The sequence below is a fragment of the Cheilinus undulatus genome, linkage group 13, assembly GCF_018320785.1.
Source record: "Cheilinus undulatus linkage group 13, ASM1832078v1, whole genome shotgun sequence".
NCBI lineage: Eukaryota > Metazoa > Chordata > Actinopteri > Labriformes > Labridae > Cheilinus > Cheilinus undulatus.
The window spans coordinates 37,760,227-37,777,427 of NC_054877.1; the positions used below are offsets into that span (position 1 = coordinate 37,760,227).

The 17,201-nt window shown below is 39.1% G+C and overlaps 1 protein-coding gene across 1 annotated transcript in view; it reads left to right on the forward strand.

Annotated features, from left to right (window-relative positions):
* Positions 1–17,201, forward strand: part of sugt1 (SGT1 homolog, MIS12 kinetochore complex assembly cochaperone) — a 39,939-nt gene that overhangs the window by 20,587 nt on the left and 2,151 nt on the right. Inside the window, exons 11-12 of the mRNA XM_041803567.1 lie at positions 10,992–11,082; positions 11,987–12,159. Coding sequence (XP_041659501.1) covers positions 10,992–11,082; positions 11,987–12,159 — 264 coding nt within the window. The remainder of the gene's footprint in view (positions 1–10,991; positions 11,083–11,986; positions 12,160–17,201) is intronic.

Below are 17,201 nucleotides of genomic sequence, written 5' to 3' on the forward strand. Positions count from 1 at the left end.
TAGCTCTATATATACAGTATTTCATTTAATTCTCTTAGAAAATGCAAAGTTTATTTTCATTTTTTGGGCAACAATAGCAAGCTTCATCCAGCCACCAGTTCACAAGAAGCTTATAAAAAGTTAAGGACTACTTTTGCGCCAAAATCACCAAAAGTACCAATTACCCTTATCTACATATTCAATAAAAGCAAACACATTAACATGATTTTCATTGATGGAGGACTGCAGCGTTGGTTGTCCCTCTGGAATTTTGTCCCATCTCCACACAGAAGATGTGGATCTGAGTCAGAGTGACCACCGCTCTTACTAAGGCCTTTCTCCCTCAGTTTCCTAGTTTGGGCTGGCAACCAGCTTTTGAAAGAGTCCTGGATGTGCCAGACTTCCTCATTTAAGAATTATGGAGGCCGCTGTGCTTATGGGAACCTTCAGTGTAGCAGATTTTTTTGTAGCCTTCCCCAGATCTGTGCTTTACAATAATCCTGTCTTAGAGGTCTGCAGGCAGTTCCTTTGACCTCATGCTTAGGTTTGCTCTGATGTGAATTATGAGCTGGGTGCTTTTTCAAAATCATGTCCATGTCCTTGTCCAGATGGATGTCAGTCAAGTTGTAGAAACATGTCAGCAACGATCAAGAGAGATGAGAGGCGCCTGAGATAAATTTCAAGTGTAGTGGGTCTGAATACTTGTGTCAACGTGATTATTCAGTTTTTTGTATTTTTCATAAATTTGCAAAAATCTCTGAAAGCCTGTTTTCACGTTGTCATGATTGGGTACTGAGTGTAGATAATGAGAAATAAAATGAATGTAAATGATTGTAGCATCCGGCTGCAGCATAAATTAAAAAGTGGAGGGGGTCTGACTACTTTCTGAATGCACTGTACTGTTATTTATAAACTTCAGATCATTTCTCATCAATGATCCACCCCTTTAGAAAAGGAACAAAGTGTTTTTAAACCTCCATTGCCATGGGCCACATTGCTACCAGTGATGCAAATTTTACAGTTTGACTTTAGCACAGTTCTATATCCTGACACACAAGTATGAGCATCTAAATAACAAGCCCTTTTTGAACAGGTATGCTATTTGACAAATTAGACTTACATCATTAACAGTACTTCTGTTATCACTTTTATACATCTTCAAACAGAGGCAGTGGTGCTGCTGCTGGAAAGGGACACAAATCGTTGAGGCACTTGTTATAGGCTAAACATGGAAAATCACACTGCACATTTTTTATGACTGCAATTAAAGTAAAACCATGGCTATTTTAAAGACCTTAAAACTCTATTACTGCCCAACCTTTATGTATATATATTCCTTTCCCCAGGAGGATAAGAGTTAGTCATGATTAGCAGCAAGGCTGATATGATTGCAAGTGAGTGCAGCTGTCTGTCAGCAGGCTTAAGTCCAACTTCATCTCTACTGCTGTCATTTTCTCAGTTGGGTTTGAGACAGCAATGTTAATTTCATTGACTAAAACTATGACTAGAAATGTTCATCGACACTTTTTTCCATTAAAAAGACTGGACTAAGACTGGCAAAAAAATGGATCAACGATGACTAAAACTGACAAAAAGTACGTGTAGTTTTTGTCAAGATGACTAAAACTAGCCTAAAATGTTATTTGGTTTTCCTCAGACAGTCAAAATCCATGATATTTCTCCTCAGTGGGTAAAATTGTCAAAATAAAATGCATCTGTAGCTATTCTGCCTTGCTTGGCAGGGTGTAGAGAACACACTACCATGATTTGTACCAGCAGGGAAATAAACACTTTACTACAATTAAAGACTAAAATGTGAGGACTTTCTATGGACTAAAACTAGACTAAAATATTTTTCAGTTTTTGTCGACTAGACTTAAACTATAAAGGGTAGAAAATACTAAAATGTGACTAAAACTAAAAGATATTTCATCTGACTGAGACTAAAACAGCTGTCAAAATTAACACTGAGAAGGTATGACCACCATGGTGAGGCTTATAATGATAGCCCTTATATGGATGTCGAGGCTCAGTCTTCATCCACAGCTTTATAAAGTCTATACATTTTGAACATATAAAGACCTTCCAAGAAAAACATTGGCATTAAATGAAAGTTACTAATGTAGGCAACAGCACACTCATTTATAATACAGACATTAAAGAGTCAACCATTTACAATACTTTCTTTAGTTTATTTCACATCAAGGCCACAGGGAATAATAAAGCAGCTCTTGATCACAGGTGCTGGAATGTTTCTCTCTGAAATGCCTCAGCTGTAGAAAAGAGCTTTGAGATGTGATTATTAGCGTTACATAACCTGACATCTACATTGTGTGCATTTTATCCACTGGCTATACTGTGCTGAGCAGAGTCTGACCTGCACACAAACTGCCCCCTCTCTTAAAAACAGCTCTCACTCTCACTCCCTGCCTCACTTTTCCATGGCAACAGCAGACACTGCATACCAGAGGTGCACGTGGGCTGCAGCTTAAACAAGGGCTCAGTCTTACAGAGACCACAGCTGAGGATGGTCTTAGACTCTGTTTCATCTATCTACAGGCTCTGTTTTCTTCCTTATTTACCTACTTTATCTTTGTGTTAACACTCTCTCACTTCACACAAACACACTCTCTCTTTGTGTTTCTTTCACTCATACAAACACACACATACACCTTCTTCTACAGGGTGTACAAACCCGACTCTCCTCCCACAAAGCCCTGACTGTTCCTTGGTCCACAGGGCTCCTCTGGTACACATGGCCCCCCCCCCACTCATAACACCATGAAGCTCATAAGCTCTCTCTGTTAGCTGCAGTCATTCTAATGTTCAAAATAGTTCTAAAAAGACAAACTTTAAAAGTCATCAGGTAAAATGTGTGCACACTGAGAGAGACCCCAACAAACTGAGCCGCCTGTCAGTGCGTGTCTCATTTCCATATTCTGGAGCCGTTTCATTTTTCTGAAGCCAAGAAGCCACTGGGGGGAAAAACATTCAAATGAACAACGGCATCAGCAAATCAACTTTCTCCAGATTGGCATGCATCCCTAATGAGCGTTTAAAAAAAAATTGCATTGCCCTCGGAGCTGTTGATTCCCAACCAATGTTGGTCTGTCTGTCTCTGTAATAGGCTGCCCTGCACTCTGCGCTCCACAATGTTTACGCTTCATCTCCTCGCTGTCTTTAAAGACAACTTAGCAGGGGGAGGCTAAGCCGGCCGAGCACGCGCGCACATACAAATACACAAGCTGAACAGTAATCTTTCAACACACTTGTATCTGCTGAGTGTGTGCATGTGTGTAAGTGTCGTCTGTAGCACATTATCGTCAGTGCGACCTCCTCCTGTCCTCCCCAACGACAGACATTCCAACCGCAGGGGTCACCGCGACAACGGGGAGCCAATTACACACCAGTGTGTTTGATCAGAACAGACGGCTGACGTGCACGCACTCAGAGCTGTGCGCGCAAACACATTCAAGGCAATTTCGATCAACACACGCTCGTTCATTCAGCTCCCAACTCATCTCTTTTCGGAAAATAGCTAAAGTGGCGTCTCCGCTCTTTAATTTGCACGCCTGTCAACGTCTAAGAATGTTTATATTTATTTCATTCCAGCGTCTTTCTGGCCGAGTTTGTTTTGAAATCCGCAATATCTGGAAAAAGAGGAAGAGGATGCGGGGTGAGGAGTCGTGGCAGTTAGGAGCGGGAGGGGGTCGATGGGTACAAACACATGTGACAGGCGACATGGGACCCCTGTGCCCCTCTGTAAATAGCATGTTGGTGTGCCTGTATGTGTGCAGTGCAGATTGTAAAGTCCAGCCCCTGGGGTCCTGTGGGTGGTGGCCCCTGTATGTGGCTCTGCTGTCACATCCCTTCACGAGCCGTTGCTTCGCCTGTCACACACACAGAAACGCACACACACGGCGCCTGGCCTGCCATATCCCTTAAAAGGCAGGAAACACAGATGTGGCAGCAGATTAATGTTGTATGGCCCAGGAGCACGCACACACTTTGACACACACGAAGCAGAGCCTCAATTTCTGCTGAGCTTCACAACGTTCAAGACAATTAACAGCCCCCGAAACACCGGCTGCTAATTTTGAGATAACATTCGGTTCAGTTAGTCCTCGATTTTTCTTCTTTCATTGTTTTTTTCACTTTCTATAAACAATCAAAATCAATTGAACACAACAGTCAGATAGGCTGTCCACAGGCTGCCTTGTTATAACTGAAAAATTAAACTCTACAAGCTGGATAACTGCACCAACATTAGTAAAAGTAATAAGTGTAAACAGAAAATCTATAAACACATAAAAAAAGAGAGGGCCATATCAGTCTGAAGGGCAATTAGCAGGATTTGCCAGCCTTTAGAGCAGGTCTGGCGAATCCCCGTTATGATCCATACTGAAGTCTTCAAAGAGAGCCTGAGACTCCTAACAGAGCTCAAAGCAGCACCTGAGCCAACACTGCAGCAGAGCCTGTCAAAAACAACAATTATTTGATACACCAACAGGAGCTGTCTCAGGAAATCAATTGAAACCAGTTTATGAATCACAAGCAGTCACTATAGCTGAACAGGGTTGATAATGGATCAAATTGGCAAAGAAAGAGTGTTGTTTCCTCGATAATTCAACAACATAACAGGTTATCTTTCAGACATCATAGTTACTTTAGATCCAAGACATTTCCTCTGTGGCAGGTAGGGATGCACAATATTATCAACATGATCATAGTGTCAGCAGATATTAGCTTAAAATTTAACTCAGTATCAGCAGTTATGAAGATTTCTGCCAATGATTATAACCCATATATCAGCTTAAATTATTGGCCTATATCACCTGTAAATATCTGCTGGAAGCATGAATAAGTTTGTTGCAGTTTAGGAACGACCAATAGACGGGGGAACTGTTTTTGTTTGATCATTCCTTAAACTTTAAAGTGTGTTTTAATCCATTGTGAATTATCCAGTGGCTTTTGGCTATTTTCCTACGTGCACTTTTCAGGTCACATTCCATATAGACACCTATGTTCACACTACAGTTAAAAGTCACCCATATCTGATTTCTTTCTGACAGTGTGAACAGCACAAGTCACTTCTGACCTTTTCCAATCAGATTCAGGCCACTTTCATATGTGGCTCTAAATCAGATACATATCTGATCTTTTGGAATTCAACTACAGTGTGAACAAAGGTCAACAAAGAAAATCAGATCGGAGAAAGATCAGAATTGAGCATTAAGGGCCGCAGTGTGAATGTAGACTAAGTACAGGGTGGTCAGCATTGAAGATCACATTCTGCCTACTGCTTCTGCAGCAGGGAGTTAATGCCGTCCGTAGCCTGCCTAACTATTGATAACTGTCTCTGAAAAGACTAACACCTTAAAATAAATCCTTTACATGCTGTTAGTAGACAAACAGCAGAGAAAAATATTTAGCTCATAACTGAAATTACCTCTGCCAAGGAGGTTTTGTGATCGGCAGGGTTTGTTAGTTTGTTTGTTAGCAATGTAAGTCAAAAACTTATGGACGGATTTTGATGAAATTTTCAGGAAATGTCACAAATGGCATAAGGAAGAGCTGATTAGATTTTGGGAGTGATCCGGATCACCGCCTGGATTCAGGGATTTTTTTAAAGGATTTTTTACTATTGGGAGATAGGGCTAATGGCGGAGGTCTGCGCTCTCCGAGTGCTTTTCTAGTTTACAACATAATGATCTCATGTAAAATTACAACAGTGACATTATGTAGAGGACTTTTCACCTACAAACTAGTTACTATATTTAGGGCCTGTGTCCATAGTCAACGTTTTGGTGCTGGCAGCATTTTTTTATTTTCTCAATACAAAATCAGTTGAATTCAGTAGCTGTTTCTTCAAGTCCTGGATCCTTCATCTGTAGGAAGGATCCTCCTGAGTCAGGTCCCTCAGAGGCAAGACCAGAGTCCTCCCTGGCAACTCTTGAACACACATTTGGAACAGGTAAGCGAGTGTGTGGGATTACGTCATAGGAAGGGCTGCCCCCATATATATGTGGCAGCAGAAATCAAAATAGGAGGGGTACTAACAAAAACCTTTACAACTTTCACCCAGCCCCATCTAATATGCTATAATTTCATCATATCCTCATAATATATAAAATGATATGATCATATAATACAGTTATATGATGTTATCATATTCTGTGGCACTGCTTTTACCCGTCTAGCTTTACTTGGTGCCATAAAATAATGATGATGACATATTTATGGTGGAAACAGGACATTTAAAAGTGTATTGAGCGCTCAAGGACTTGGTTTCCTCCTGATATTGCGCTATTTATTTTTTGGAGGAGAAGGAAAATTTACGCATTTGATTGTGGGTAATTCCTGTGAGCGTACATATGTGCTTGGAAATCCTCTGTTTGAAAGTTTTAGTCAGGATCCTCATCATTGGAACAGTCCTCTGACGGCAGTCAATGATGTTCAAGGATCCTTCCTTGGCTTTGTGTGTGTTTTCATTGCGCCAGCATCCTAAGATTAAAAAAACCTCCTCTGCCTCAAGTCTACTGTGATTATGATTGTTACTTCTCCCTCTGTGACCAATCAAAATTAAGAAAGGACAGGATATCAGCCCTGTCATCAACATTGGCAGATGGAAATCTGACTCATCTCTTCAAGGGAGTGTTTTCTGATCTAAAACTCCTGCAATTAATAGAATAAAGATGACTTTTGTGTTCCTTTTCCAAGGTTGCTGTTCCATTTGTAGGAGGTTTCTGTGCCCCACACAGCTAAATAGACTGACTGACCCCAAAACCAGCTTTTATATCAAAACACAAAAAATGATTGGTAACATATCGATAAACACCCAGTCTCACTCACAGATGATTGTTGATCAGCTGTGAGAAACCTGATGGGGGCATCTCTTATATTGAGTACACTGAGATTTTTCAGAATGGCCTCACAAATGCTACCAAGGCAAACATCAAAATTTGTTACTTGGCAACAATGACCACTTGTGTGAGCTGCTCTAAATTTACATACTTTTATGCTGTCAGCTCAACAAAACAGCAGCTGTGGACACAGACCCTTCAAAAATTTCTGCCTTTGTTGGAGCTGTCTCACCTGGTGCAACACCTTCAGTGTCAGTAGAGCATAAAGTCTGTCCTAAATCAGAAGTCATGTCCAAACCAGAGTACATTTAAACTGAAGCAGAGCTAGTCAAACCCAGTGCTATTGCACAAATCAAAGCTGTAGCCAATTTAAATTCAGTAAAGAATTGGTCCACGCTGAATTTAACTGAGTAAAAGCAGCTGCACAGGCCTTTAGGGTTTCAACATTATAATGGAGAAGACAGACGGAATGCAATTATGTGCATTGAGTTGACTGATTTTCATTTCCCATAGAGAACTGGAGATCCGTTCAAGTGGTGCATGATGGATATGAAGTGGCGAGTTGACAGACTGTTTGCTGTATCTGAATTTGCATAAACATGACTGGACCTCTACTTTATGCAAATCAGTCCATTCAGCTCAGTGCACCAGGCTCACCAAACTCATATTAAACTGTCAAACAAGGCAATGCTGATCAAATATAAATCAAGGCTCTGTCACTGCACTCTCTTTTTATCACCTTAAATGTATTAGAGATTTGTTTTTTCAAACATTTCAGCTGTAATACAGAAGAGTTTGAGTTGAGCACTATTCTCTACTTTTCAGAACAGAAAAGAAAACCAAGAATCCCAAACTCTAAGTGTAACTACTTTGATGTCTGCACATCATTAGATAATTTGATTGCTATAGCTTTATACACATGGGTTAAACACATCACAAAAGCTTTAAATCAGAAACAGTTTTATAAACAAGTGCTTTGCATTTACATAAAGGATGTTAACATTTGACCAATCATATATTCCCCAGAGTGCACTGGCCATGTATTCAGACCATTTTGCCGATCAGGTAAAAGTTCAGACTGGGAGTAAACTGCCGTCAGATTAAATGGTGCCACTTGATAGCTAGCTCTGTTACAAGAAAGAAGAGAATAAGTAGTTAGCAAAGATGTTCTCAGGAGAAAGAATGTTTACACTTTTAGGAGTATTTTATTTCATTTCACGAGAGTCAATGTGTTACAAAAGAGCATGTCACAGAATATGTGACAATGTGCACGATCCATCCATCAATCCATCCTTCCATTCATTATCTATACCCATTCTCCCTTATAGGGTCATGGGGGTTGAACTAATCTTTGATGTCATTAGATGAGAGGCAAGTAAAGGATGGCTGTCATGATAGAAGAATTTCACACCACTCTTAAAAATGTAATGATATTTACATCTGTTTTGGCACCACAGCAACTACAATAAGAAGCTGGATCATCACACACGGGATATAATGTAGCCCTAGTTTAACCCATCCAGTATTGTGTTGGTTGTAATATGTAATGATTTATTGCTTGTTCCTGTTGAAAAAATGCACAAGATTAGGAACTTTAAAAAATAATTGCATATTAAATCACAATGTTGGTGAAACAAAACAAAATTAGATTAATTTCCCAAATTGTTCAGCCCTAGTTTCTGAGCATGGGTGAAACTAGACTTTTTGGTTTGGGGGGCCCCAAGCCCTGATTTGTGCCTGGGGAAATGAAGTTTGTGCATGCACAAACAACAGATCATGATGGATTATCATATTATTAAACTTTTTGATTTGATTCTAATTAAAAATACTAATAAATAAAATAGAACAACAAACTATGACAAATAAGTAATTAAAATTTTCAAGTGACATTTGCACTTTCTGCTACTTTCTAGTTTCTTTCTAGTCTTAAATTTTGGTCCTCTTGGTCTCTGCATGTGTAACTGGGTTCCTGCATTGCCTGGGTTCCAGCTTGGTTCTTTTGTTTTTATGGTACTTGATCTCTGTGTCCTGCCTGCATCCTGATGATGTCCATGATGTCTCAGTTGTGTAGTATCACATGATGTCTGCCCTCTGATTGATATCCTGTGATGTCTGAGTTTGCTTGGCATCACATGAGGTCTGGGTTTTGATGTATTTTGATGTTGTTGAATTATTATCTCCATCATATTTTTGGTCAGATTCTTTATGTGTTTTAGATTCTGCTGATGTTGTCAGGTGTCATCTGATCTGTCTTCTTTGTCCTTTATTTGGGTTTTGTTGCTTTTCTTTTCTGTTTGCTTCTACACATGTCAAAGCACTTTGTAAACCCATTTTTAAAAGTGCTATACAAATAAAGTTATTATTAGTAGGACAAACACATTTGAAAGACTTGAAAAGTCATTCAAAAATTTAATGTAGAGTAGAGGGTGGAGTTGTTAGTAAAACATACCATTTTTCAGAGTTGGTTAAGGTTTTATTAATTAATTGTATAAATTTTTCCTAACTAGATTAAGTGCCATGCACCATTATATTTTTTTTCCTTTTAAAAGTGTCGATTCAGGTACCGTTTAGATACCAGCACCGTTAGAAAAGTAACGATTTATCGCCTATATCAGAAAAAAACATAAGGATAGCCATCCCTAATGCTCCCACCCCTGACCTGACCTAGAATACGTTGTCCTGTCAATTCATATGTGGTAATATCAGTGAGTTTTCATGGTCAGCTTACGCCTGTTGTTCCTCTGACCTCACCTTAAATTAGAGCAGGATGTGAACCAAGCTGTCATATGTTGTACATGTTATCACACCTGTGGTCATGTTGTGTTGTGTAATGAGATGGTACTGTAGCTGAAGCAAATAATTTTTATTCCATATCTGGTGTTTTATTTCTTGTATAAAATGTTCTTAAAGTGTCAGAGAGCAATAAAGGTCAGCCTGATTTACCATCTTACACCAAGAGATGACGCATTCAGAAAGATGGTTTTATATAGCAAACTGTCTCTAAAGCCTGATGTCAGAAGAGTGGGGGAGAAATATCCCATTTAAATCAACACTGAATCGGATTGTGCTCACAAACTCGCCAAAAAGTTCAGCGACACGTTCTTCTAAAGGCTGACTGTGAATTATTCGAGCAGTAACCTGTATTCTCAGGAGAGATTTGCTTATTTTAGTCTCTCTGCCTGTCGCAGCTCGAGCCAAAAAGTTAATTTCGGACACTGCACAGATGCCTCGCTGTGCACAAGGCTCTTTGTAGGGCAGAAAGCGCTGACACACACCGAAGTGATCTATCAGTGTGCCGCCACTCGCGCTCACTCGTCATGTCGGTGGAGAAGATAGCAGCGATCATACTGTCTCCTACTTGCCTCAATCTGCTCCCCTCACTCATGTCTCACTCTCTGCCTCTTCCTCTCTCACCTTGTCCTTCTGGCTCACTCTTCTCCGCTCGCACCCTCATAAATGAATCATCACATCGCCCAGCAGAGCAGAAATGTTCCTTAATTGCGCCGACATAACAAGCGCTGACGTTCACATGCACACATATCAAACACACATGCCGTTAATGGGTGGTGGTGGTGGGGTGTATATGAGGAGGAGGAGGGGGTTGGCATGGCAGCGCAGCTCGCGTGTCTGGCTGGTATGTGCGCTGTCAATGCAGCTCAGTGTTAAAAGTGTCCATGTCCTCTCTTCCCCTCATTGTTTTCTTGCTCTCCCATGTTCTCCTGGTGTAATGATTTGGATCAGACGCTGCTGTGTGGAATTAGGATCCCCCCTCTCCCCCCTCTCCTCCCCCACGCTCTCCGTCTCTCACACTGGCCCTCTGGCTGACAGGCATCTCGTTAGTGCAGTATGTCTGTCAGTGAGGTTCGAGATTGAGCTGTGCCCCCGCATATCCCTGATGTCTCTCACACACACTCTCTCTCTCTCTCTCTCACGCTGGCAGCCTGGGTTGACAGACAGCTTCTCTCTGGCCTCAATAATGATCTGATGTCCTGTACTTTTAACATGTCACTCTAATGGAAGCGTTATTTTTGTCCTGCACCTAAAAGAACACCATTTTGCTAAACATTGTTATCTCCCTTGTTTCCTCTCCTCCTCCCTCTTCTTCCTCCCCCTTCTCTTCTCCTTATCACTCCTTCTCTCGTCTGTTAGGTGGAGTTCAAGATGAAGAAGACAGATGCCATCAGATGGGAGAAGCTGGAGGGAGAAGGACAGGAGTCCAGCATCAAACACTTCAATCCCAGTCAGTTCACAGCTTCAGCATTTTACGCTCCCCTCCTCCCACCACCCATCCTCCTGTCTCCACTCTCATCTCTCCCTCTCACCCTCTTCTTCTTCATTTATCTCTCTTTCTCTCGCTCTGCAAAGATCAATATGAGCTCCTGTGTTTGTCTGTTCAGCGCTGAAATGAGAGTGGGCAGTCGAGCCCTGCTGGAGTCTTTCATTAGTCTGACGGCAAAAGTAGGCACAGAGAGGGAAAGGTATGACGGCGGAATATGACTCAGTATTTTAGCCCACACAGTCCCATTACTGACAGGATTAATTACTTATGTAAGTGTATGTGTATGTGTGGAGGGGGAGTCAAAGTTAAGTGGGCAGCCAAAACTCTCAAGCTCGTGTTTATAAGAGCCTGCTTTAACTCGGACTGCCGTTACATTCAGACGTGATATTTGACATCTGATTTTATGGGATCACATCTCCATTTATGTCCATGCTTGGCCTGAATATGTCTGCCGCATGTCTGCTGCTGTATTTATGTAAATCTGCGTCTGGATTACATTCCCTGCTCTCCTTCTCTATCTCTTGTTGGGATTATATAGTGGGCGTATTTCATCCTGAAAATATAGAAATCAAATCACAATGTGATACTTCAGCTTTCGAGTTGGATGATTCAGTAGCAGAGAGAGCAAAAGGATTTCATCAAATGTGCCTTGAGATGATAAAAGTCAAGTTATTAAAACTGCTTTCAATTAAAATTGCAATTAAAAACATTATGATCCACGTTCTTTCCATGGAAGAAATTAACTTTTTGTTTGAGGTCTTTGCAGTGATTTCAGGGCGCTGTTCATGCCATGTCTCTGAGCTGGCCTGAAAACCTCAAATGAAACTGTCTGAACTTTTAAAGACCTTTTCCCCCTCTCCATCAGACCAGTACCCAACATCATCTCACTACACCCGTAAATGGGACAAGATGGTGGTGGACATCAGCGAAGAGGAGAAAAATGAGAAGCTGGAGGGAGATGCAGCGCTCAACAAGCTCTTCCAGCAGATCTACTGTGACGGCTCAGACGAGGTCAAACGGGCCATGAACAAGTCATTTGTAAGTATCAAACTCGAGTAACAGTGTTGTGTTTACTGCACTGAAAAGCACCTGTTTTTGATTTGTTAAATTATGACTGCACAATTAATCAAACCACAACTGAGATGTCAGGCTGTGCAATTACACAATCACATAAAGGGCTGCAATTATTTTTGTATTAAGTAGTACTTTGAAGGTTTACAAAAATGCCTGCAGAAAGGCCTTTAACCCTCTGAGCCCTAAGCTTTTTCTATAACCATTGTGTGTTGTCTGGACTTTTTGTTTTAAAACGCTTGTTTGGTTTGAAAAGCCCTGTGGTGCACATTCATGCTCTAAACACCAAAGATATTCAAGAATTAAACAGTTAACATTAAAGACTAATGTTTTTTGCACAAATTTATTCTCCAGATCTATCTTTTGGGGAACAAAGAATTCCAAAATAATAATTCTATGACAAAAAGTTTTCAACATATTCACATTTTTACAAAAAAAAAAAAAGGCCTTGTGCTTTTGAGAATCTGAGTCATTATTTAAAGCATTTCTTGTCTGCAGTGTCACAGAGGGACACATCACAGCCTCCCTGTGTCTATTTCTCTTTATTATGAGTCATTCGGGCTCTCTTCTCCAGTTTCTTAGTATGTTCACATGCTCTGTTTAGCAAAGCACGATGTTAAGACAGAACAGCCTGCCATTGGTTGTCCCAGCCCTTCACAATGCATTCTGGGATACAAACAGACAATATGGCAGCGGGCTAACCAGCTAGCTGCTGGAACCATCAAAAAAATGGATTATAAATGGATAAAAAGATGTTCAATATCGGACTTACTGGTGCAGATTTAATCTTTAAAGAGCCCAGAAAGTTGCCCAAGTTCCAGGCTCACTAGAAAACGCTCTGTAAGAGCTACGAAAGCGTCATTAGAGCAGCGCAACAGAAGTCTTTCAGAGGGAAAAAAACATGCAAGTGGCTGTGATTAACAGTTCAAAAGTTATTCAACTTTGAAAAAACATGTCTCCTCTTGTCTTATACAACAATGCCGTCCTCAGAGGGTTAAAGATTAAATCCACGCCAGTAACTCAGACGTTAAATGTCATAATCTCTCATAATGGAGAGACAGAGAGCCTGGGGTGTGGCCCCAGCACAAGGACTTTTTCTGTAAATATGTGAATGACTTTTGAAAGACTTTTTTATCATAGAATTATTATTGTTTACTGTGTTTTACACATAAAAACCTCTGAGTTTTAACTTCCGTTTAATTTTCTCTTTTGTTGTTTTTTCCCATAACTTTAAAATTCAAGTGACATTTGTGAGGAACACAGATTCTTAAAGTTCTTGACTATCCACCACAGGGTTGATGTTTTACAAGCTTTTTAAGACAAAAAGTCCAGTTAAGACAAAATGATTAAAAAATAGTTTAAGGCTCAGAGGGTTAAGAAAACTTGTGCAAGTTTATTTGTGAAGTTGTTCAAGAAACAAGTCACTCAGTTTGCCAACTCTGTCTCTTCTTATCCTCATCCTCAGTGTTTATGTCAGTGTGAGGGCTGCACAGGGTGATGTTCAAAATCTGAAATGACATGAAGATCCAGTACGAAAAAACATACAACTTTGATTTTAATTGTATAAATGTACATAAAAGGCAAGTCATTTATCTGTTTTATTTTTATGTTTTTTTTTTTTTTACCCAAAACATCACAATACATTTGTCTGTTTTTTCCCAATATTGTTCAGTCCTGTTGCCCAGTATAATCACAATCTCACAGTATTACTAAATCAAGCAGCACCATTTTAAATTCAAGTGTCTTCACATAAAAGGAGTTTGTTTCTGGGCAGCTGTTCTCCTGCTGGACCGTCCTCTTGTTGCTTTTTTGTTTCTGCCTCCATTTTTTTTTTCTTTTCTCCATTTGAACTAAAGTTGCTCATCTTTGTACTCAGAATCAAAAACCTACTGTTGACCATCAAAGTGCAGTGAGTCACAATCGTCACTCCACTGGATGGTCATACAGCCGTTGTTCTTATTTTAGAAAACCATATCACAAACAAGCTCTCTCCAGCGTGCCCACACTCTGAACTGACAGCAGCTCACAGCCACAAACATGTTCAATTACAACATTCCAGCTGTCTCAACATATATGCTGTTTAATCAGGGTTGTGTTTATGGAATTATGTTAAAATTGCCTCATTTATGATATAAGATTGATGCTATACAATATAATCCATTCTTTGATTTAAGCACTAACAAGGCAACAAAACCGTGAAGCTGTATTATTTTTTTTCACCACACTCATAAAAGAAACTAACACATGCAGCAGTGACAGATTGTTGAATTAATGAGCATCTGTAAGAGTGAATTTGTGTGTATGAAAGGATGTGTGTGACTGTGTGAATGCTGCAAAATGTTTATTGGTAACTGGGATGAATCAGCAGCCGGCGTTTGTGTAGCTGAATGAAGTTAGGAGAAAAAAGCAATGTGAGAACAATAGGCATGAAAAGTAGAGAAAGTAGTAGTGCTGAGATAGTCAGGAAAAACAAATTTGGTAATTAACAATACATATGGTCCTGTATGGCACAGTTTCAAATTAATATGATATCCTGAATTACAAAAGACGAAGTAAATCTGACCAGATTAATTTAGACATGAGCTGTCAGCACTAAGGCATTAATGATGGTGCAGTAAAGTTCCAAAATTAACTCATTACAATTTTAGCACATTAATCACAAGCAATGTGTCCTTTTAAGCTGCCATAGCAGAGCAGACAGGCTGCTTCTCACTTAAGTGTCTTCTGCTCTCACAGTGATGGAAAAATAAGGATAAAGCTAAGCCTTCATGTGTCTCATTTTACGTTAAAAAAAAAAAAACAAAAAAAACTCAGACACAGCTAAGTGGGCAAGTCAAAAGTAATCTAAGCCTCATGATATCAACCATTTCAATTTTTACAGTTCAGTTAAGCTATTTTTATTCACTGTTCTATCTGTAATAAGTTCTTTTTGTTTGTGGTAAATTGTTTGGTAGGACTTTACTTTAGTGGGCCTTTAATACCTTATAATTTTATAGTAATAAGTGTTAATTACCTCGTAACTTCCCAAGAATATTGTGTAATAATCTAGAAATAAGTTAGCATCTTATCAGGTACTAACTATGTAGAATAAGCAGAGGACAAGTACACTACTACTGTACTACAGTCAAACTCTAACCAGGTGAATAACTTCACTCATAGTGCAAATGTGTCACACATCAAAAATAACAGTAATCCACCATAAACACGAGCAAAAGAACCCCAGCAGGGATCACTATACAACATCCAAACACGCATAAACACATATAAATACATCTAAAAACAATTAGAATATATTTAAATGTTCTGCCCAGGGGCATGAACTCCAGCCCCACACACCTCTTAGCGGTGCTTATATTGACTCTTTCCAGAGTAACTGTAACACTGAAGACCCTTTAACTCAAGATGGAGTTAAAATTACTCTTTAAGTTGAGACTTTAACCCTGAGATATAAACACTCCAGATTTGATGTGTAATGTGGAATCATTCTTTTGTTATGTGCTACTGTGGAGTCAACAGAGGTGGAAAAACACTCAAGTAAAAGTACTGTTACTCCTGTTAAAACTTACTCCTGTTAAAAGTTACTTAAGTAAAAGCACTGTTACTCCTGTTAAAAGTTACTTAAGTAAAAGTACTGTTACTCCTGTTAAAACTTACTCAAGTAAAAGTACTGTTACTCCTGTTAATTCTCCACAATTCTCCACTGCTGCCCCCAGTGGTTGAATGAGTTTCCCAACTATAGTTAGCTCGCACTGTCCTGCTCTACTTCTGGGATTTCTTTGCCCAGCTCTTTGGGAATGATCCAGCACTTGGTACTTGGTAAATAGTTGTTGTGAAGTCTAATGAATGGCGATTAGTGATCCCACATTTTCCTTGATTCATTGTTGCTGTCTAATAACAAAAAAAAAACCAAAAAAACAAAACAAAAAACAAAAAAAACCGACATAAAGAACGTATATTTTAGGTACTCTGCCTTAAACTCTACACGGCAGCACTTGCGTCCAATTGGACCTGAAGCACTTGATGGCACTTACTGATGTTGTTTCTTCTTGTCTAGATCATTGCTTGTGTTGTTCTTGCTCTCAAATGTACGTCGCTTTGGAGAAAAGCGTCTGCTAAATGACATTGTAACCTTGTAACATTGTTAATACTTACTTCTGTTAAAACTTACTTAAGTAAAAGCACTGTTACTCCTGTTAAAAGTTACTTAAGTAAAAGTACTGTTACTCCTGTTAAAACGTGTCCTTTTTAAACTTACTTGAGTAGAAGAACTGTTACTCCCGGTAAAACTTACTTAAGTAAAAGTACTGTTACTCCTGTTAAAACTTACTCAAGTAAAAGTACTGTTACTCCTGTTAAAACTTACTTAAGAAAATGTTCTGTTAATCCTGTTAAAACTTTTTAAAGTAAAAGTACTGTAATTCCTGTTATAATGTACTTAAGTAAATGTACTGTTACTCCTGATAAAACTTACTTAAGTAAAAGTAATGTTACTCCTGTTAAAACTTACTCAAGTAAAAGTACTGTTACTCCTGTTATAATATACTTAAGTAAATGTACTGTTACTACTGTTAGAACCTTTTTTAAGTAAAAGTACTGTAACTCCTGTTAAATCTTACTTAATAAAAGTACTGTTATTTCTGTTAAAATGTACTCCAGTAAAAGTACTGTTATTCCTGTTAAAACTTACTTAAGTAAAAGTAATGTTACTTCTGTTAAAACTTACTTAAGTTAAAGTACTGTTATTCCTGTTAAAATGTACTCAAGTAAAAGTACTGTTATTCCTGTTAAAATGTACTCAAGTCAAAGTACTGTTATTCCTGTTAAAACTTACTTAAGTAAAAGTAATGTTACTTCTGTTAAAACGTACTTAAGTTAAAGTACCGTTATTCCTGTTAAAATGTACTCAAGTAAAAGTACTGTTACTCCTGTTAAAACTTACTTAAGTAAAAGTACTCGTAACATTGTGGCAATTCCCTGTAATTAGTTTGTTTTTTTACTAAGTAATTTCT